General features: G+C 43.0%; 1 protein-coding gene across 2 annotated transcripts in view; it reads right to left on the reverse strand.

Moving 5' to 3' along the window:
* Positions 1-2,708: 2,708 nt before the first annotated feature.
* The window catches only part of PRICKLE3 (prickle planar cell polarity protein 3), a 32,561-nt gene continuing 12,727 nt past the window's right edge, over positions 2,709-22,542 (reverse strand). For both annotated transcript variants that reach the window (XM_075184994.1, XM_075184993.1), the window contains 7 exons: positions 15,635-15,720; positions 11,829-12,009; positions 11,627-11,740; positions 10,425-10,565; positions 7,495-7,698; positions 6,599-6,785; positions 2,709-4,354 (listed from right to left, as the gene is read on the reverse strand). In XM_075184994.1, coding sequence (XP_075041095.1) covers positions 3,666-4,354; positions 6,599-6,785; positions 7,495-7,698; positions 10,425-10,565; positions 11,627-11,740; positions 11,829-11,924 — 1,431 coding nt within the window. In that variant the 5' untranslated portion in view covers positions 11,925-12,009; positions 15,635-15,720 and the 3' untranslated portion in view covers positions 2,709-3,665. The remainder of the gene's footprint in view (positions 4,355-6,598; positions 6,786-7,494; positions 7,699-10,424; positions 10,566-11,626; positions 11,741-11,828; positions 12,010-15,634; positions 15,721-22,542) is intronic.

A 22,542-nucleotide genomic window follows, 5' to 3' on the forward strand; every position in this document is an offset into this window, starting at 1 on the left:
TGTTATAGTGTGCATGTCCTATTTCAACAACATAAGGGTGGGTGGGAGGGCCCAAGGACAATTCCATCTTGCAACTCTTTTTTTGGCATTATGTGACCATACAACAGTCGTTTGCCATGTTCAAAAAGTAAAACAAAATGTCAAAAAATTCAAAAAATTAAACCAAAAGTAAAATGCCCTGTCATTATTTAAAACAAGAGGTATTGACGTGCTAGAATTACTGTAGTGTTTATATGTTATAAACACTACACTTGGAAGTTGGAGGAGGTATTGTGGCCCCGCTACCAAATTTAGTACCGGGGCCACTCCACTATGCAGTCCAGATACAGGTGTATCAGATATTAAACAACGTTGACTGTTGCTGCAAAATTTTTAAATAATATTGTGGGGAACACTACACTATGCAGTCCATAAACTTTTTTGGTGGAACTCAGACCCGTGGAGGGTTTTTTAATTATATTGTGGCCCCGGTAAAAAATAGTGTACCGGTGCCACCCCACTACGCAGTCAAGAAACTTTTTTTTTGGAATTCAGACCCGTGGAGGGTTTTTTAATTATATTGTAGGGACCACTCCTCTACGCAGTCCAGATAAATTTTTTGGTGCGATTCAGACCAGTTGAGGGTTGTTAAATTATATTGTGGTGACCCACTCCTCTACGCAGTCCAGGTACAATTTTTGGTGCGATTCAGACCAGTTGAGGGTTGTTAAATTATATTGTGGTGACCACTCCTCTACGCAGTCCAGGTACATTTTTTGGTGCGATTCAGACCAGTTCAGGGTTTTTAAATTATATTGTGGTGACCACTCCTCTACGCAGTCCAGGTACATTTTTTGGTGTAATTAGGACCAGTTGATGGTTTTCTTATTATATTGTGGGGACCACTCCACTACGCAGTCCAGAAACATACCTCGTTGCAATGTTTTGGACTAATAACTATATTGTGAGGTGTTCAGAATTCACTGTAAATTAGTGGAAATTATTGTTATTGAATGTTATTGAGGTTAATAATAGCGTAGTAATGAAAATAAGCCCAAAAACTTGATTTTTGAACTTTTTATGCTTTTTTCAAAAAAAATCCGAATCCAAAACCTTAAATCCGAACCAAAACCTTTCGGCAGGTGTTTTGCGAAACAATTCCGAACCCAAAACACAAGACACGAGACACCAAAAGTCGCCGGTGCACATCCCTAGTTTCCTCTGGGTGCTCCGCTTTCCTCCCACACTCCAAAAACATACTGGTAGGTTAATTGGCTGCTATCAAAATTGACCCTAGTCTCTCCCTCTCTGTCTGTGTGTGTATGTTAGGGAATTTAGACTGTTCACTCTCTCTCTCTCTGTCTGTCCGTGTATGTGTTAGGGAATTTAGACTGTAAGCTCCAATGGGGCAGGGACTGATGTGAATGTGTTCTCTGTACAGCGCTGTGGAATTAGTGGCGCTATATAAATAACTTATAATGATAATAATAATAATAATAATTATATATATATATATATATATATATGTGTGTATATTGTTCTTAACCTAAAATACAACATTATCCAGTTGGATGAGGGAAATTATAATATACACAAATAGATGTATAAAAACATTCTCAGAACTGGAGAGCATTTAAAGAACCACTAAACCCTAAAATTGCAATGTCTTGATATGAACTATAAAAGTGAAACGATATGTGGTGTGTTGAGGAAAATACGTCATAACTTTAGTTTGCATTACATTTGTATTTTGTACGTGCATGTTAGATTGAGTGGTCTTTTAGCAATTCTTTCATTTTTATTTTCAAGAGAAGGGGCCTGTGACATGTATTGTATGACCCTCAAATGTATAAACATATCCCCTCTTTAATGAGTCATTTAAATACATTGTGGGTATTAAACATTTGTTGTGCACATCCTTCATTCACCGGCAAACACAATGTTCGTGTAGAGGTGTCTGTACCATGGCTTCTAGAGCAGCCCTAGCATAATAAATTATGTATCGCTGCGATGCCTAACGACGGCAATCGTGCTCAGGTCAAAGACAGACCCCTGTAAGTGACTGCGGTGTGGAAACATCTCGTTCAATCACTGCAATTACTTTACCCATTATCAAGAGCCAGCAACTGTGAGCAACATATCATCATCATCATCATTTATTTATATAGCGCCACTAATTCTGCAGCGCTGTACAGAGAACTCATTCACATCAGTCCCTGCCCCATTGGAGCTTACAGTCTAAATTCCCTAATATAGACACACACTCACACAGACAGACAGAGAAGGCGAGACTAGGATCAATTTTGATAGCAGCCAATTAACCCACCAGTATGTTTTTGGAGTGTGGGAGGAAACCGGAGCACCCAAGGGAAACCCAGGCAAACACGGGGAGAACATACATACTCCACACAGATATGGCCATGGTCGGGAATCGAACTCATGACCCCAGTGCTGTGAGGCAGAAGTGCTAACCACTAGGCCATTGTGCTGCCCCATATAGAATGATGGTGGGAGAAACTAATTAACAGTGATAGGGTCCAACGTATTTCCAAACATTTTCCATTTTTGTAACCTGTATGAACAAAAATAATTGTGTGTTTATCTACAGTTATCCTGTAACAAGCCACAAGCCAGCAACAGGCCTTTGCTTACTGCTCCTGGTGACGAGGAAGTGTTTCAGCAGAGGACCACGTTTATGTGTACCCGTATAAATGACAACTGTCGGTGAATGGATGCACAGTGTATGTGTGTTAATTTTATTGATGCCAAGTGCACATTTGTTTGTCTCTGTTCAGTACCCTGGTGTCCAACACAGATGTTTTATTTTTATGATCTGTAAAATTTTAATACAGTTGTGACAATAGAACAATAAACATAATCAATATCACAATGTGTCATAGTGCAATTGGGCCATTGGGTAGAACGGTAGACTCCACATCACTGAGTTGAAATGTTAAACCTAAACTCTTCTGCTTCATAGGCAGTTGGAACGGATATCAATAGCACCCTAACAACATTGGTTTCTTCAGTAGTAAGCGTGCAAATACGGACCATGTTCTGCTTATCTAGCTCTCGTCTTGTGGGAAGACTGTTCCGATTACCGCTGTGCCTCCAACAATTAAAGAGGACCTGTCATGTGTGAGCTAAAGGATGTATATATGAGACAAGGGTCTATCTCCACAGTCAACAGTTAATATTGTCATATAACGCTCAGAGATCATTCATGCTCTCCCCTAAGGAGCATCGGAGGACTCTGTTCTTTTTAGTGCACAAGGCAGTATGTAAAACAACCTTTAGATGAAGCATAACAGATCCTCTTTAAATATAGCTTAATGATAATTGTAAAGAAAAGAAGAACGTTTTCTTTAAGCACAGGAAAGACGCTTCTTCCCTGCAAAGACAGTAGTAGAAGTTTTTCAAAGGGTGGTGGAGGTCTTCTGTGGCTGACACTATTTCAAATGGTATGGAAGGTCTTGCTGTAGGAATATTATAATCTATATTAACACATATACACAGCTCTTCATAAATCTATAAGAGAAACAATATGGGAATATCAACAAATGGGGTTAGAGTGCCTTTAAGTGTAAACATTGATACGTGTAGAAACCTGAGATCATTTCAAGCTGAGTTTAGACGGGGACATTGATGGTAGATGATGGTCTCTTGCTGGTCCTGCTACTTTTACATCAGGACAGGCTACAGTTCTTGTCTTTCTTCTTTGGTGTGGAGGCAGGGATGGAAGGAACAGGATATCCTGGTGGCCTCATAAAAGCAGGCAAAGGAATGGGTTCTCCTAAAAAATAGCCTTCCTCTTCATCAGAAGAAGAGGTGGAGGAAGAAGAGGAGAAAGATGGGTAGGAAAACTGCAGCGGTTCCTTGAGTTCAGTGCTTAGAGGAATCCTAAAAGTGACTCGGGGTCCCGTTCGATTTTGACTTCTGAGGTCAGGCATAGAGCGTCTTTGGGAAGATTCCCGGGAGAATTCAGGAGGAGCTCCCCTCAAACTGGAGTGAATGGATCTTACAGGAGTTATAAGTGGATGTCCGGGCTGGGGTGTACCAGACTGATCTATCATAGACACAGCTCTCCGTCCTCCCCCCATTCTTCGCTCTCCAAAACTTTCCCCCTCTGGGTCTCTGTTTGTAGAGGTGCCAACATCCCTGGTCTCTTTGCGCGGAGATAGGTCCGATTGTGCTGGGCTGGGAGAGCGCTCGCTGGTTCCTTGCGCCAGGCTGCAGGGTCTGGAGCAGTAAATTTGCCCATGACGTGGTAGGAACGGTCTGCCCAGAAGAGATGACCCACACCTTCCACAACAGAAGCAGCGTTCCGCCGCGTGCCAGTGCTGCCCTCCGTGCGATAGCTGTCCTTCATCTACACCTGCCAGCAAATATACAAATTATTTCATTGTGGAAGACCGCCATTGATAAACTATTGTAACCAACGTATAATGAAATGTTAGGAGAGAACATAGCCCCATATACTAGAGTCAAGCAATGGAATAGTTTTATATCACAGTCATTCCTTCTGACATTCTGAATGGAATGCGTAGAACTCTACATTCTAAGTGCGCGCCTGTTATTTAAAGGGAATCTATGACTTGTTCATAAGAAGAATATTACTATACATTTTCAGTAAGACATGTTATACCGCACAGACAAAACATGTCTCATACATGGGAGTGTCAGATGTATTGTTGGTACAGTTTTGCTTATGGGACTGTCCTAATAGGAGATTGGGTCAACCATTTTCATAGCTCCCACTAGCAGAGACACGTGTGTACGTAAATCCTAGATCAATGGTAAAAGGAAGAAAAAAAAAATCTAATTCATAAGGAAAGAAAAGAATAAGAATTCTTAATTGCGTTGTGTGGATTCACAAAGCTAAAATCTGCCGTGTTGGGGGACTGGATGTCACACTGTCACACACCCACGTCACACACGTCACACACACGTCACACACACATGTGCAGCTCTTTTTGTCAGTTTGCAGTTTTCCACCCAAACTGGTCCATAATACACACAAAAATATAGAATATCTGAACCGAAAATCTGGGCCGCCTGTGACCTCTATTGATGTAAGGTCATGGGCTGACCTGTAATTAGGAAGTGTCCTCTGTAATGTGCAATCATTCAACAGCATCCCAGATTTCCACATCCGTGTATTTGGTTCATCCACATGTGGCCACACTGACCACGTCTTCGGTCATTCAGCAATGTATTACAGCCCTAGACCACACTTTCAGTCAAGCCTATATATAAGGTGCTTTGTCATTTTATTAAGGTGTAATAGAACACAGGGTGTTATAGTGTACCCACAACTACACCCCACATCTGGTCACCATTGTGCCACATTACTGATAAGCCTTTAATGTGTCACCAAAACAAACACAACAATTCAGAGTTCCAGCAAAGCAGAACGTGGGGCCAGGGCTTGTTGAGAGAAGCAGCTGGTGTGATTGTAAGAAGGAACAGGGGCATAGTTATAATAAAAACACAATTTATCCATTGACTGCTAGGGGCCGCGGGCACCGCCGCGACTCACTTCCCGGCTCCCTCTGGCGTCCCAGCTGTCTCCATGAGGTCACTTCCACTATTCGGGCCAACCGTTGCCCTGGCAACGGCCGGACGCCGAAGCTAATTACCTTCGCACCACGGCAATATAGAACAGCCGGCGGCGCATAAGAGCCATTGACCTATCAGTAGCCTGGGGATTAATTAGTGGCTACCTGGGGGTTCTTTCTAGGGCAAGCCTGATTGGTCGATACCAGTACTTAAGGCAGGGAGGACTTAGCCTCCCTGCCGGTTATAGCGTTCAGTTCCCTGTCAGCTAACCTGCTCCTGTGCTGTGTTTTGTGAGAGTCTTCTGGATTGTCTACTGTGTTTGACCCCTGCCTGTACCTTGAACCTTGCCTGTTTGCCTGTGACCCTGACCCTTTGGCCTGTACCTTGGACCCCGCTGTATTGCCTGTGACCCTGACCTTTGGCGTGTTATCTGACCATTCTGCTTGCTAGTGACATCTGACCTCGGCTTACGTCTGACCATCCGCTGCCATCTACTCTGTCTCCTGCCCACCGCTATGGTTCTGCATTACAATCTTGCACTACGTCTGGATTTAAGTCCTGGGGCATCTGAGTACCGGTGAGCGTATAAAGCTCTATGGGGAAGGCGGCTGCTAAAGGTGAAGACCTCCGCCAACCAGTTCTGTAAGTTTGTGAACAGACTGTCAGCGTAACATTGACAGATTTTTATAGAGTGCCGACATATTACACATCACTTTACAGAGAGCATCTAATCATTCACATCAGTCCCTGTCACAGTGTAGATAACAATCAATTTTTCCTGCCACACAAACACACACACCCACGTTAGGCTTAATTTTGTCAGACGCCAACTGACATACCATTACGTGCCTTGTGTGGTTTCCTCTGTGTACACCAGTTTCCTCCCACAAACACAGGTAGAATATATAAAGTACTCCACACAGATAGGGCCTTGGTCGGAATGAAACTCACGACTCCAGCAATTCTAACCACTGTGCCACAACGCTATGTATTTTCTATGAACGTGGCCCTCTCAGAGATCATCCTTATAAAACAGGAGGTTGAATCAGACTCCTCTTACCGATGCTCTCTCCGCAGCTGTCGCAGTACTGTGCGTAGAGTCTCTCATAGCAGGGGGAGCAGTGCGGCCGCTTGTCCTTCATTATGTAGCTCTGACCTCCAAGGATGCACTCACACTCAATGCAGCAGAAGTGTCTTTTGTGCCAGTGGTAGCCCTCAGCCTCTGTGCACTCCAGTGAGAAGATGACCTGGAAGAGGGAAGTAGGTCCAAACAACTCAGAGGACATTAAACACTTTCATAGGTCAAATTTTCAGAGCTGTGTTTGACCTCATGTCAGTACTGCTGGAGGACCCTGTTCCTTCTACATTCTAACTCTCCGTCTGTGGTTCCCTGCTTCCCTCCAATCCCCTCCTCACATCACGGCACTGCCCCTCGGACCTAGTGTCCTGACATCACATAAGTGGCCCACAGGATCAGCCCATTCATATCCTGAAAGAACCTGTGCTGCTGCAAACACTCCCACGATCTGATTGGCAGGTTACTCTACCCCATCTACTTCATATCTGGGTACACAGAGGTGAATGAAGGTGATCCTACTCTAGTCAAAACACAACTTAATAAAACGGGAGCTCAGTGGCTGCCTCAGAAACCATCAGTCAGCCCGTGACTAGTGTACGGTTATTTTATTTTTTTTACACTGGATAATAGATAATTTGTGCTGCAGAGAGGTGAAACTTTATAAATCTTGCTTTCAGCCAGAGAAGGGAACACAATTAATAACAGTGGGCCTGATTCATTAAGGATCTTAACTAAAGAAACTTCTTATTTCAGTCTCCTGGACAAAACCATGTTACAATGCAAGGGGTGCAAATTAGTATTCTGTTTTGCACATAAGATAAATACTGACACCCTAAACTACGCGCTTTGGTTCATGTTGCAGAGAGGAGGACACCCACCTCGTCACACGCTAAGCACCGCGGTCGTTGAAGTTCAGCGTGGTGGCGGCCGCAGTACACCTGTCCTCCCTGGTAGAAGTAGATGAGGTCGCACATGAGCTCCGAGCACTGGGTACAGGTGAAACACTGGGGGTGCCAGCAGGAGCCTAGTCCTGCTCTGGAAGCGAATACCGCCACGTCACCTCCGCTGATCTGATGCCCACACTGTGGACAAGAAGAGGCTTCCATTAATATTAAAAGGATTATTCTACATTGTTGTGACAATGGTGCACGGTTGCTGTAACCCATAGCAACCAGTTAGGTATTTGCATTCATTCGTCTAACTTGTATTCACAGCCCATGTGGGCAGCACAGTGGCTCATTGGTTAGCACTTCTGCCTTACAGCACTGGGGTCAAGAGTTCAATTCCCAACCATGGCCTTATTTGTGAGGAGTTTGTATGTTCTCCCCGTGTTTGCGTGGGTTTCCTCCGGGTGCTCTGGTTTCCTCCCACAAACCAAAAAACATACTGGTAGGTTAATTGGCTGCTAAAAAATTGACGTGTGTGTGTGTGTGTGTTAGGGAATTTAGACTGTAAGCCCCAATGGGGCAGGGACTGATGTGAGTGAGTTCTCTGTACAGCGCTGCGGAATTAGTGGCGCTATATAAATAAATGGTGATGATGATGATGTGAACAGCAAGAAATTAAAGAAAAAAAACACTTTTCAACAGGAACTAACAGCGATGATTTTAGTACAACCCCTTTCTTTAACTTAAAAATTTAAATTTTTCACCTAAAATACTGCTTGGTTTAGCTTAATTTATGGCTTATATTAATCATGACAATTGAGGGGCTGTCGAGACAACAGGTCCAATAAAAGTCTAGGATGATACCTGAAGACCAACGCTGAAGTATATTTCCTGGGTGAAAATGGTCCCCTCTTCACAGCAGAGGATGCCCCTAAAGTACACCCCTCTAAACCAGTTTACAACAATGGGTACCGCACACATAAATATCACCCAGAAAAACCCAACAAGTATGTGCTCTTGTATATAAGCAAAGGTGGCGTTAATAAGAAGGGTTGGACGGGAGTAGGGGTCATGTAAGAAATTATTAACAGGAACACAGTTCCCTTGAGTATTCCATACAGTCATGGATACATTGTAATACATGAATGATGTCTAAAAAGTAATAAAAACAACAAACAACTAAAAAGTAAAGAACTTTCTGTAAATAAGAAAATAAAACACATTTCCTCATAGTACAGGTATCTGTCAATTTGTCTAAAGATAAAAGTAGATTTTAATAAACAATAAAAAAAGACTTTACATTTTAGTTATACACTTAAAGAACAATACATTTTAACTGAAGCGAGATTAAATGACCGACTATTTAAAGAGCGGCTTTTATTATAACATCATTTTGTACCAAGCATTAATGTGCTAGTTTCTCCTTTACAGGGGCTACAGCACCACCTTGTGACATACAGTAAGTACTGCACGAATAGCTAATAAGTGTGGGAGTGATTTATAAAGACTGTGGACCCGATCCATCAAGGCACGTATCTGCCGATTTTGAGCGCATCGTACGCAAAATCACTCTGCGCATGCCCAGATTCAGGAGATACACCAGTAAACTCAGCCCTGTCCGTTCTGTCTTCCCACACAAAGGACACTTACTACAGCATACGATTTCAGGGACTGAACTGGCTGGGAAGGGGTGTGCAGCTGTAGTCAATGTACGAGTGCACGTAGCCACATATAAATCAAAACTCTGGGCATCGCAAAGTTGTTTTTCTGCCTGCTCCAGCTACGGGGCTAATCTAAGTCCTGATCAGTAGTGATGACAGTCCCGTATGTATGCTATAACATGTGTTTGCAATTGAGAGCAACTGTAGAAATGTATTTTATGTTCAGTTGATAAATGTATTTAATGGGGGAATTTTAAAACAAATAGAAATAAAATAATTTAATACTTTTTTTTTTCTCCTTCTGTGCGTTCTTTTGCGAATGTATATTCCACATAGGTATTGGAGGTATCCTTCAGTGTGTTGTGTAGCAGTGCAGACGCACACCTGTAGTCATCAGAGCACGTACCGCGAGAGCCGTTCCTTGTTGAATTCAGGAGTACGCAGAGCCGATATACGCGCGTTTCTGAACAAACGCACGTTGCGCTCAGAATTGATGACTCGGGCCCTGGATTGTAATAAATATAATCTTAAAATCCCTATAGTTACTGAGCACAGAGGTAACCAATGGACAAGTGTGAATGTTCTCATAACAAAAGGCATCGGGCCTGAGTTATCAAGGTAGCATACTGCACGCATTGTGCGTTTTTTTTTTTTTTTTTTTTTTTTTAAACTGCTCGTAACTCGGCTCTGCGTACTCCGAAGTCAAAAGGAACGGATTTCAAGATACGTGCGGTGATGACGGTGGGTTTGGATTTTAGACACCGCAGGATACATGCCTATGTGTAATATAAGAATTTAAAAGAACGCACAGAAAAAAATAATAATATATATATATATTCAATTAATGTTACATGCCAATATTATAGTCCTTTATATTTACACATGGAATTTTTTAAAAAAAATTAAACATGTTTTGGGGCTTTTATTGTTTGTTTTTTACTTGTTTTTTCAGGGTGTACTTAATGTCTACTGTACATAAGAGAAATTTTTACAGTTGCTTCTGACTGCACACACGTTATAGCCTACATACATGACTGACATAACTAGAACCGTCGACTGTAGTAAGTGTCGTTTGCGCTTGAAGACAACTTGGATGTGGCTGTGGTCTGTTGCGTATCATCGGGTTCAGAGTATGCGCAGAGCGATTTTGCGGATGTTACGCACAAAATCGGCAGATACGTTCCTTAATGACTCAGGCCCATTATGCGAATATGACAAGGGGTGTATAAATGTGAGCAGGTTTACATATGGCGCTCTTACCTTCCGACACACTGTCCCGCTCATGGTTCTGGAGACTGGACGGACAGCCCCGCGACCCAAATTCTCTAGTCTCCGTTTTTGGCAGAAGAGAGTCAGCAGCTCCTCCTCTTCCTCTCCCTGCAAAGAGCAGCAGTACCGGGCCTGGGATAGGACCGGGCTTACAACTAACAGCGGTACTGGGCCTAGCATAGAACAAACAGCAGCAGTGGGGTCTGCACACAGAACCATGCAAAGGGCAACACAGAGAATAGAGAGCGGAGAAGTAGAAGTAGGACAATCTCAGATAGGACAGACAGATAGCTGAGTGCAAGTGAAAATAAGTAAATTACTATAAGATGTAAGACAGGAATAGGAAATATTGTGAACTATTAGCAGACTAAGGTGGATCCTGGTCAGCACCAAACACCAGGGCTTCCTCATCAAGTGGTCAACCTCTAATTCCAGCACTAATTCACAGAAGAGTGGCCAGAAGCATATGCACATTTGCAGGATTGTGGCACTGGCATGCGCCTGCAGAGGCGGGATGCAGGAGGTTCTAACGTAGGCCGAGCACAGTACATGCAGACCTACAGAAACGTGCATATACTGCTGTTAGGACAATGGAGATATCTTCTCGTAAATGCTGTGACGTATACAGCCACGTATATGGGTGGAAATACCTTATCTTCCTCTTTTGTTTAGACCCTGGATCCCAAACGTTCTCAGTTCGAGGCACCCTTAGGGTCTATCATTTTTCAAGGCACCCCTAAGCCAAAATAATTACCAAGTAGTCCCTCGCCTTTCTTACCACTGGCCCTGGCTGCTGCACCTCTGTGAGAACGCTGCGGCACCCCAGGGAGCCGTGGCACACAGTTTGGGAACCACTGGCTTAGAGTCATTTACGCAAATTTTGGCAATAACTCTACATCAGTTTGCCCATTGCTTATTAAATAACAGCTTTGTATAGTAAACAGTGGTCAACTTCTCCTACTGTCTTCATTGTAAAACTATTAAATTCCATTCACTTACATACATTCCCTCACACCGTCACCTCTAAATTTCCACTTCCACCACTGATAGTAAATACAAGAAAGGATATGAAAAGTAATATAAAGTGTGGAGGAGGAAAGGTAAGATCAATAGTAGGCTTGGTGACAGAACAAGCCTCAAGGAACGTAAACGCTGGGCCAAATCTCAAGCCTGGAGCTGACCATTCTCCTCACCTCACTGTCATGTGGGGGTAGTTGGCGGAGAAGTTGCCTCAGTCGGTATCTTTCTCCTGCGCCCTGAACATAGGGGACCTTGTCCTCGGGAAGACAACTGAAGTATTGCTGTACCTGAGAGCAGACAAACACACGTAAAATTACTGACAGGAAATCCTGGAGGACTGAACAGTACTGACATGCTGGGTGATGGGAGACGTACCTGCTCAGGGGTTAGTCCAGGGGGTACCCAGGCGTATTTCTCACATGCGGTGTCAGAGCTGCTTTCCCCCGAGGACCAGCGCTGCGCCCCCACCATCCTGCAGAGGGAACGCTCCACCTCCTGAGGAGCCGCCGCGCTGCCATGCTCCTCCCACGCGCACTGACAATGCTGGCAGATCTTCCTGAGGTAAAACGCGAGAGGTCAACATTCCGTTACACACATGGAAGCTCTATAAAGTAGTACATGTCAATAAACTAAAGATTACATACACCGAAGAACTATACCCTGTATAAAACAGCAGCAGAGTGATTCATCATAGAAAGGGAAATACTATACAATACACAAGTAATGCAAATATATATAATAGCCATAGAAACTGTGAGCACTGGTGTAATTGCTTATAATCTGTTAGTTCTGAGGTCATGGCATGTATATATCTGATCACAAGAGAGTATAAGAGAAAACATGCTTATAATATGACTCGCTCCTCGTGTCATACATCACCATTACAGGGTGTGAGCAGTACTGCCACCAAAATAGGTTTCATCACCATCATCATTTATTTATATAGTGCCAGCAAATTCCGTAGCGCTGTACAATTTACTTTGGATTAATTCTATTGCATGGGAAGATCTTGCAAAATGACTGAATTCTACTTAACACTGCTTGGATTGCAATTTCTAGGGACACACAGGGTCTGGCCAAATATTTCAGAGATTACTTATAGTAATACGAGCAAACATAATGCTCTGTTATCCTAGGAAGTTAACTACAGAGAGTGTTCATTCAAGACATCTGTAGAAAGATTACCAATCTAATAACATGCAAATTCCTACCACAAAGTTACGGAGGATCCGATCTGCACAAGAGGAGCCAAAATTACCCACAAAAACTATATTTTTATAATACATATATATATATAAAATCAAATTTGGTGCCTTCAACCCACACATGCAACGATTCTATCATTGTAATCAAGACCACGTTTCACAAACAATATGTTAATGGTAAGATTTAATGGCAGGATTTAATGGAAAGATTTGTACACACAATAATCTAAATCCGATAAACTTAACATATTGAGCATCTGCAGAAAGAGATCACTTAATTATGATCATTTAATCCATACTTCCCTACTGTTCAGATTTAGATAATTCAGCCTCAAATCTACGCAAACCCAACACTAAGGACTTTTGTACCAACTCCCAGGACTGTTGGAAGTGCTGCCAGCTTGTGTTGCGTGGGAATATAGCTCGCCCCATCGAGATGCAACTATTCCCAGACCTAACTGGCAAAGGTAAAACATTTTTGGAGGTATGTTCACTTAGTGCTGGAATTGTTTTGAAATACTGGACCATGAAGATGACCAAACTTCAGCGATCATATGTTTGAAGTATTGCGATCCTTTGTGTCTCCAACATGTTGCAATAGTTGTAAAATTGCATCAATAGAGAGGCATCGTAAGTAAAATCATTGTGTGTGAGTGGAGACACCTTAAAGGGTTTTGGATGGTGTGGGCAGCACGGTGGCTTAGTGGTTAGCATTTCTGCCACACGCACTGGGGTTATGAGTTCGATTCCCGACCATGGCCTTATCTGTGTGAAGTTTGTATGTTCTCCCCGCGTTTGCGTGGGTTTCCTCCGGGTACTCCGGTTTCCTTCCACACTCCAAAAACATACTGGTAGGTTAATTGGCTGCTATTAAATTGCCCTTAGTCTCTCTCTGTATGTGTGTGTGTGTGTATGTTAGGGTATTTAGACTGTAAGCTCCAATGAGGCAGGGACTGATGTGAATGAGTTCTCTGTACAGCGCTGCGGAATCAGTGGTGCTATATAAATAAATAGATGATGATGATGGTGAAAGGTTTCATGTAGATAAATTTAGTTTCTGAAAGAAAAATCTCTGCTTTTCTCCCTATCACGCACAAAATTTTCTATTCCAAATACTTTTAATTAGAACCTTGTCTACACATCCGTACGCCACTGCGTACCTGTCAGCATTTAGCATCCTGAAAGCGGGACAAAATAAGCTCCACCCCTGATCCACCCAAACTCCACCCACAAATGGACATATTTGAGCAAAGCCCCACCCATTTCCCATTAAGCTCCACTCCTTCTATGGCTTTTGATTCAGGATGTCCCGCAAATACCGGGACAGATGGGAGGCCGCTGTCGAATAGGACAGAGCTCTTCCATCTTTGGAGCAGGGCTATATTGTGGTACAGGGACACCCATCTGACGGTATTACCCGGATGCCCGCAGCTCGCTACCCTTGCAAATTGCCCAGACAGCCGTGACTGGAGGAAACAGGGAAAAATAGCTTCATGGTAATTTAGGCTACGCTGTCTGACAGAGCCAAGCCAGTGAGCTGGGAGTTATTTTAGGAAGTTCGAGGAATGTGACACATGAAATAACACAGCAGGGTGCGAGATTAGTCTGTGTCACTGTGGATGGAAATGAAAAAGCCTCAATCATAGAAGAAAAGTGAAGTTAAAAATTGTAATGTATCCCTTCATAAGAAATAAATTGTAGTTAAAAAAAAAAGAAAAGAAAAAGAAATGAAAGCTCATGTTTATGACATGCCTACTCTCCTGCAATGTCCAGAAGCCTCACAAATCTCTGGGAGCTCTCCAAGAAGAGCAGTGCCTCCTCTCGGACCCCCAGGGAGTGGGCGGAATGAGGCCTAGATGAAGTATTGGTGGCACTGTGCTTTGGAGGGGTGGGGCCACGATGATGTGACCGCTTTGCCCACCCTGCATCTGACGCTCCCCTCCGGGATCTCTCAGAGAGAAGATGTCAAAAGTATGCAAGTATTTATTATGATGAAAAAATAACGGTATAAAAGCAGCCTCTAGGATGAAATAAGGACATAGACAAAGTGAGGGGGGTTTCCTAGTGCCCGGAAACCCCCCTCCAAATCTGAGGCACTGTATAATTGAGGTGGCTGGACCCTGCCCCGACTTCACACGGCTCTGCTTGAAAAGGGAGAGCTGCGTGCACCTAACAGTAGTGCACGGAGCATAGCCCATGTATATTATGGGGATAGGAAGAGTTGGGAGAGCAGCCTAGCACTGTCTAAAATTACAGCCACGCCCCCATGCATGCTGGTCACACCCACTGGAGGCGTGGTGTGGAAACCCCCCTCTCCAACTCCTGTGTTTGCCCCTGAAGGATATTAGAAGTCACCGTTTAATACCAGGCTGGGGAAGAGAGAAATGAAGCAGAGAAGCCGTGGGTATTGTTCAAACACACAGTATAAAGAACTGGGAAGTTAAATTATATTTTTCACTCTCTGTAATTTATGAGTGCTATGGAACGATAGGTAGATAGATATATATGAGAAAGAATCGTTTAATTTGTGTTTATTATAATATGCAGTTTACATTTAATATTGTTCTTATATTTGCCTACTCTCTTGGAATGTCCGTGAGACTCCCGAATTCCGGGTATGTCTCACGGACCACATAATGTCCCCAATGGGCCTCAATGACAGAATTCAGGGAGATTCATGTCAATTTGGCCCACCCCTGTAACAATATAGCATTTTGTTGTGGGGCGGGGCCAAAATCACGCAATTTCCCATGAATTGCGTCCCTGAGGCCCGTCGGGCCCCCCTTCCGCCCTCCCACCACACTCCTCTTCAGGGATCTACCGGAGGGAGGTTCTTCTGCAAAGTAGGCAACTATGATTTTCCTGCACACTTACAATGATAGGATACATTACACTCATCTGCATAATGAAAATACATGGTATAAGTGAGGTACATAGAAACAGGCGTACACATAACAAGATTAGATTTTTACATACCTCCACCGGTGAGCGAGGAAGCCCGGGCACCGCTCCTTGCAGGAGTAACACGGCTGACCTTGACCTGTGACATTGACCTCTGTTCCCTAGTAGAGAAACAGAAAGTCTGAGATTAACCTTTGACCTCTTGATCACATAATAATATAAATAACATAATAGGTTTTTTAGCAAGAGTACAATATTACCTTGGACCTTTTTCTAATTGGATCCCTATTTTAATTATACTACATGGACATAGTTTACTCCCTGAGTAAAGCTGTACATGTGTAACACACAAATGCAATGGTTTTGAATGACCTTTGTAGACCATTCCTTCGGGCTTTATGTGCAGTAAAACAACTAAAGGTGTTTATTCATTCTAATACTTCTAACCCAAATGTATTATGAATCAAAGTTCTAAATCTATTCTCAGTGTCAGATTTAGCAAAGAACTTCTATGGAAATAAATCGGGACACAGGGGGCTCAAATGTTCTAGTAACTTATTATATTATCCGAGGTGCCCTTATGGAGTCAGAGTTACATTATAACTAAGCTCAGTAAACATATCATAATAGGGATTGTAGTAGTGAAAGGTGCATTAGACAGATTGTAAGCTTGCGAGCAGGGTTCTCTTACCTCTCTGTCTGTATGTATTACCCAGTATTGTTTTATCAATGTTTGTTCCCAATTGTAAATCGCTACGGAATTTGCTGGCGCTAAATAAATAAATGTTGATGATGATGATGATGATGATGATGATGATGTGTGACATACTTATATCCACCTGCACACCAGTAAATTTCCCTGTTTTGTTTTGTTTTTAAATGTTGTCAATTATGGGGAAAGAGTGGGTAATAAAAAAAAATTACAAATTTCTAATTATTAAAACAAAAGAGTTAATAGTACATTCACTATGATTTCTAAATGCTTTTTACGTGTAGATGCAGAATACATACATCCAACAACGTCATCATCAGCAACTATTTATATAGCGCCATCAATTCCGCAGCGCTGTACAGAGAACTCACTCACATCAGTCCCTGCCCCATTGGCGCTTGTACTCTAAATTCCCTAACACACACACACACACACACACACACACACACAGACACACACAGACAGACAGACAGACAGACAGACAGACTAGGGTCAATTTAATAGCAGGCAATTAACCTACTAGTATATTTTGGGGTTTTTAGTGTGGGAGGAAACCGGAGCACCTGGAGGAAACCCACGCAAACACGGGGAGAACATACAAACTCCTCACAGATAAGACCATGGTCGGGAATTGAACTCATGACCCCAGTGCTGTGAGGCAGAAGTGCTAACCACTAAGCCACCGTGCTGCCCCTACATACTTGCCTACTTCTATAACTTCCCCTTTGGGAGTTTATAGAGAGGAGCTCAGGTGGCAAGTGTGGGAGGGGGTGTGTGTCATCCTGTCACTGTCACCTAACAGCAGTAATTAAGAATTTCTTTCCTTGCTGAATAATGGTTTCCCAGATAAGAGATTCTATACATGTATAACCACAAATGTCATTAACCCTTTAACAAAAATATTTCTTAAAAGGTGCTATTCTGTAGAAAAAGCTTAATTCCTCTGAATATTTGAATGTACCAATATTAAATGTGAAAACGCTTGCTTGGTCAGGTAAATATCATTGGTAGACACTAGCAGAACAGTGCTACCTAGCAGCCACATTATTATAGCATTACCAGATAATTAATATAAGAATGAGCCCTTTAAATATAAAGTACACTTGTTTTGCTCACAGAACTCATACAATATGCAGTAAACACTGAGTCAGTGTAAGGTCTCCAAGACCAGAGGCAGAACAGCAGTAAGAAAGGTTACTTGGAGAGAAAACCTTGAACAATTATGAGCCTTAGACAAAACATCTATCCTGTGACATCATACACTCTTATACTTTGTATTCACAAACCCCAGCACACATTGATAGGATTCCAATATGTATATGTAAAAATATATCCGTCCGGTAAAACGGTCAGAAATGTGGATAAAGTCAGCATCATCCAGTTAATCTTAATATTATTTAGTGATGCTTTAGAAACATAGCCAAGGCAAATATTGAAGAAGAATCTGCAGCAATCAGGAGTAAGATTTTAAGTTGCATTTTTACCATTAGTTAAGGCGCACAATAAGACAGTTTCAATCACATTCTTGATCTTTTGTGATTCACAAAATCCCAGTCCTGTAGTGACGGATAAAAAAAATGCACATGCGTGTGTTGCAAGTTAAATATCAATATACTAGTGTCGCAAATCACAATATACGTCCTGGCACTATTGATATTTAATTTCCAACACATGCAAGTGTATTTTTTAGATATGGATATGTACAAAGAACTTACATAGGGAAGACATAATTGGCTATTTATATAGCGCCACTAATTCCTTAGCGCTGTACAGAGAACTCACATCAGTCCCTGCCCCATTGGAGCTTACAGTCTAAATTCCCTAACACACACACACACACACACACACACACACACACACACACACACAGACTAGGGTCAATTTGTTAGCATCCAATTAACCTACTAGTATGTTTTTGGAGTGTGGGAGGAAACCGGAGCACCTGGAGGAAACCCACGCAAACACGGGGAGAACATACAAACTCCTCACAGATAAGGCCATGGTCGGGAATTGAACTCATGATCCCAGTGCTGTAAGGCAGAAGTGCTAACCACTATGCCACCGTGCTGCCCATATGCATGATCGTACTGCGCACATGGCTATATTTTTGTAGAACTATGACTTACACCTAGAGAGGCGGTAGAGTGGAGGAAAGGGAATTATAATATTGCAGCAATGCTAATCGTATGCCGGGCATGTTCACGTATTTGCAGACATGGATGCAGGCAGGGCCTCCTCTGGCCACGATCAACACGTGCAGCCCCATGGGAGGTGAAACGCACCGATATTAATTAAGCTGAAGACAATTCAAATATTGCGTTTATGTGATTGTCAGCACTTACCCATTAAGGGTTAAGTTTTCCATGCACAGCCAGCCAATGGTATCCAATGGGAGGAGTATAGTTAATCTATAAATCTTACTCCCATTAGGGGCTAGTTGTTGTTTCCTGGATCTTTGGATACCTTCAGTAAGGTTCTATTGTTAACCCATTCTTTCCTTGTTACAGAGGAGACGCCATTGGCGGGAGAGCAGTGCTGGTCAGTGACTAATCAAAGGTGCTACCGTTAATTGGCCGCACGTCACTGCCCCTTTCGAAGTAACACGACTCTTGGTCCTTTCTTGCGGGGGATCCCTTGGCGCGCCTTTGTGCGGACACGTCAGTGTCGTGTCCAGAGGGGGAGCAGCCACAGTGATGGCAGATTTAGTACCGACCAATGGTAAAGATCCTATTCTTGGTGCAGTGGTAAGAGCGGTTTACCTCCTACTGTTTTTGGTTTAAAGATTGGTTGTCAGCCGAGTGCTTTTTTCTCGCCGCCACCAGATAGAGAGAGCAAGAACTTACGGTTATTTTAAATAACCTACGACCTTCTATTGCCATATTTAATAAACTTGTCCTTGCTTTTATTTTAGGTTGAATTACGGTAACACACATCACAAGGAGGGGGGGGGGGTCTTTGGGTGCAGGAGACAAGAGACATTAACACTGAGCATTTTAAGTTGAGTTGCAGTCTGACCAGTGGTCACTCCAGTGTCCCACTCCCAAAACATACTATAACCAAGCTCAATAAATATATTATGATGGGGAATGTAGTCATAAAGGTGGGAATTGTTGGCAACTATACCACTAGTAATATGATCAATAAAATATCTCCAAGTATGATCAGAGTGTTTCCTGCAGAAACAGATAAAAGGTAATAGTAGCACTACTACTAATACTACAATAATAATAATAAAATAGAAAGAAGACAAAGACAGAAACAGGTTTTACTACGTTTTCAAAAGACCCGGCCCCACCACTTAGCTCAGCAAAATTGTCGCTGCACCTACTGTATAAAGTTACACATAACATTAATAAAAGAGGACTCTCTCCATTATTACGGCTGTGCTGTGTGGGGCTCAGGCAACAGCTCCAGCGTAGCAAATAAGTTGTCGTAAATAAAATAATAAATTCTCAAAATGATCCGGTGCACAATGAGCGAGACCAGAGCCAGAGTCCAGCAAGAGTCCTGCAAATACCCCTAGTAGAAGCAGCGTGCATGTTAAATAGACTTCCCCCCGGCGATAGCAGCGCTAGATTCAGTGGTCACCCCTAGTTGTATGGGGTAAAACTATATCGTTGGCAAAGACACCTGTTTTCACTGACCATAGGGATTATAAATTAAACCTTCATGTCACATAGTCAGCGTTGCTAACTGTCCCCTAATTCCCAGGAACACTCCCAGGGTTTAAGTGTCTGTCTTTGTTAGTTTTTGCCCCTGGAAATATCCCAATTTTTCAATATTAACCGACTGCACAATACAAGGACTCTTTATCTGCATGTTAGATGAAATGGTTTTGCAAACGTTCTCTGAAATCTCCCCTCTACAGGCGAGCATAGAAAATCTCTTAATTAGGGGAGGGCTGGCAAGTTTTAGCCCAGGGGGCAAAACTCGACTTAGCAGCCTGTTTGGGCCATCTGCATTTTTTTTTTTCACTTTAAAATGTTCCTGAGACCCAACCCAAGGTAGTCCACTATGGGACGAGCCCGTGGGACAGATGCCCCCCCTGCCCCTGCTCTTAATCACCCTCTTAACCTCCCTACGTTACCCCTTACTTGCCTACTTTCTCCTTGCTTTTTCCGGGAAAGCGGCATGACTGGAGGGCGGGAGGGGGCGGGGCACGGCCAAGCGCTTCATTTTGGCCCTGCCCTCTGTGGCGGAAATGCACGCGATTCACAGCGAATCGCTTCATTTTGAGGTGCTAGTAGCGGGATGCAGGAGATTTGCCAGCTCTCTTGGGAGTCCGTGAGACTGATGCGAATTTCGGAAGTCTCCCGGACATTCCGGGAGAGTTGGCAAGTATGGGTTACCCTATTACCATCCTTTACACAGTTCACACAAGACAACAACCCTCTGACCCCTCTGTGACTGGACCTTATAGCTCAATAAGTACTTTTTAACTTTATAATTTGGCTGGACCAATATGCAACGTGTAGCACCAAATTCCCATAGTCCTATAGATTGCAAGCGGGGTCCTCTTACCTCTCCGTCTGTCTCTATTACCCAGTATTGTATTATTACCAATTGTTGGCGATTCCTGTATGCCTAGGTGTCCTGGTTTTTTAACTTTAAAAATACAGGAGCTGTACACATGAGCTTTAATTGGTCAAACACACCAGTAATTCTGGTCCTGTGAATTTCCTGAGGGCACATATCCTCTTATCAGATGACCAGCAGAGATGAACGCTATAGTGTGGGGGACAGACATGGGAACCTACGTGACCGTTCTGCTGCAGTGTTATAAAAACAACAATGAAACGTGAAGCTTTGGTGTTTGGCAGCTGAAAAAGACTTGAAGCTCCCAGGTGCTGGCAACTAATCACCAAGAGATTATACAGGGCATTAAGCAGTTAACTATGCGTTCCGCAATAACTCACTTGCTGTCAGGCTTTAAATGTAATCTATAAGCAGTTTATGTTTAAAGTGCTTCTGTTGATTATACAACTTGGAGGTGACCATGTTGTGGGATGGACCTCACACAAATACAGCCTTTCATCTCACCAGGAACAATTCCCATTAAGTGAGGTATGAGGCACGAGGCACTCTGGCTCATTTCGATCCAGTGCAAGAGATTTTTGCAGTACATTTCCCCTTCATATTCAATGTTTCTTGTATAAAGCTGTAATATCCCTGCGCTCGCCTATGGTTTTATAGGGGAGATTCAATTAGACGCGGAGGGGCATATTCGATTGTCAACGTTTTTCCGCCTCAGAAAAACTATTACCGTTATTACGGTAATACTAGCCGGATTTCAGCTCGCAGCTCCCTGAGCCGCGTGAAAAGTACCGTAATAACAGTATTTACGCGCACTATTACCGTAATGATGGCAATAGTAACGCCAACAATTGAATATGCCCTAAAGTGTCTCCGGAACATCCGCAAAATACCTCGCAGCTGAGATTAGACATAAATTGAGCGGAGATTCCTACCGTAATTGCCAGCAATGTGCGCGGCGCGATGTCTGCGCGCTATAGCGCCGGCAACTGAATCTCCTCTTCGGTGGTATATGTACAACAACAGGAGAAGATGTTTTGCCCTCCTGACTTCATGGAATGTGTCTGTGGATATTGCTTTACCTACTCGATATTTTAGGACTCAACAGAAAATCAAATCCTGTTTCAAAACATTCTACCAATACTGAATCTTAGCCATCTTTTGCATATTTAATTGCAAATTTTGCCAAATTTGCTGAAAAGCAAATGAAGAACCTCTAACCGTATCTCGGTAATCATGTAAGATGTATATACTGATTTACTTATATTGCTTCCTTGGGGTGAAATGTCTGTGGGTCAGTGATGCACGTCTGTCAACCCTTGTGATTCTCCCATGACAAAGACATAAGCGTGACCTTCATAGAACTGGTTATGGCATGGGCGGATCATAGTTCAGCCTATCAGGGGCTTAGCCTAATTTTAGGTATGGTTCTGCTTTGGTTATAAACACAGGGACATAACTTATTCAACATAATTCTCTTTTCTCTGCCCATCTATGGTGAATGCCACCCGAACTTACCCAAGCACAGGGGTTATATGATTAGGAACAGACCCCACTCAGGGGCAAACGCAGGATTTGTAGAGGGGGGTTTCCACACCACACCGGCAGTGGGCGTGACCAGCATGCATTGGGGCGTAGCTATAATTTTAGACAGTGCTTGGCTGCTCTCCAACTCTTCCTATCCCCATAATATACATGGACAATGCTGCCATCACTACTGTTAGGTGCACGCAGCTCT

Source organism: Mixophyes fleayi, chromosome 9 (genome assembly GCF_038048845.1).
Source record: "Mixophyes fleayi isolate aMixFle1 chromosome 9, aMixFle1.hap1, whole genome shotgun sequence".
Classification (NCBI taxonomy): domain Eukaryota; kingdom Metazoa; phylum Chordata; class Amphibia; order Anura; family Limnodynastidae; genus Mixophyes; species Mixophyes fleayi.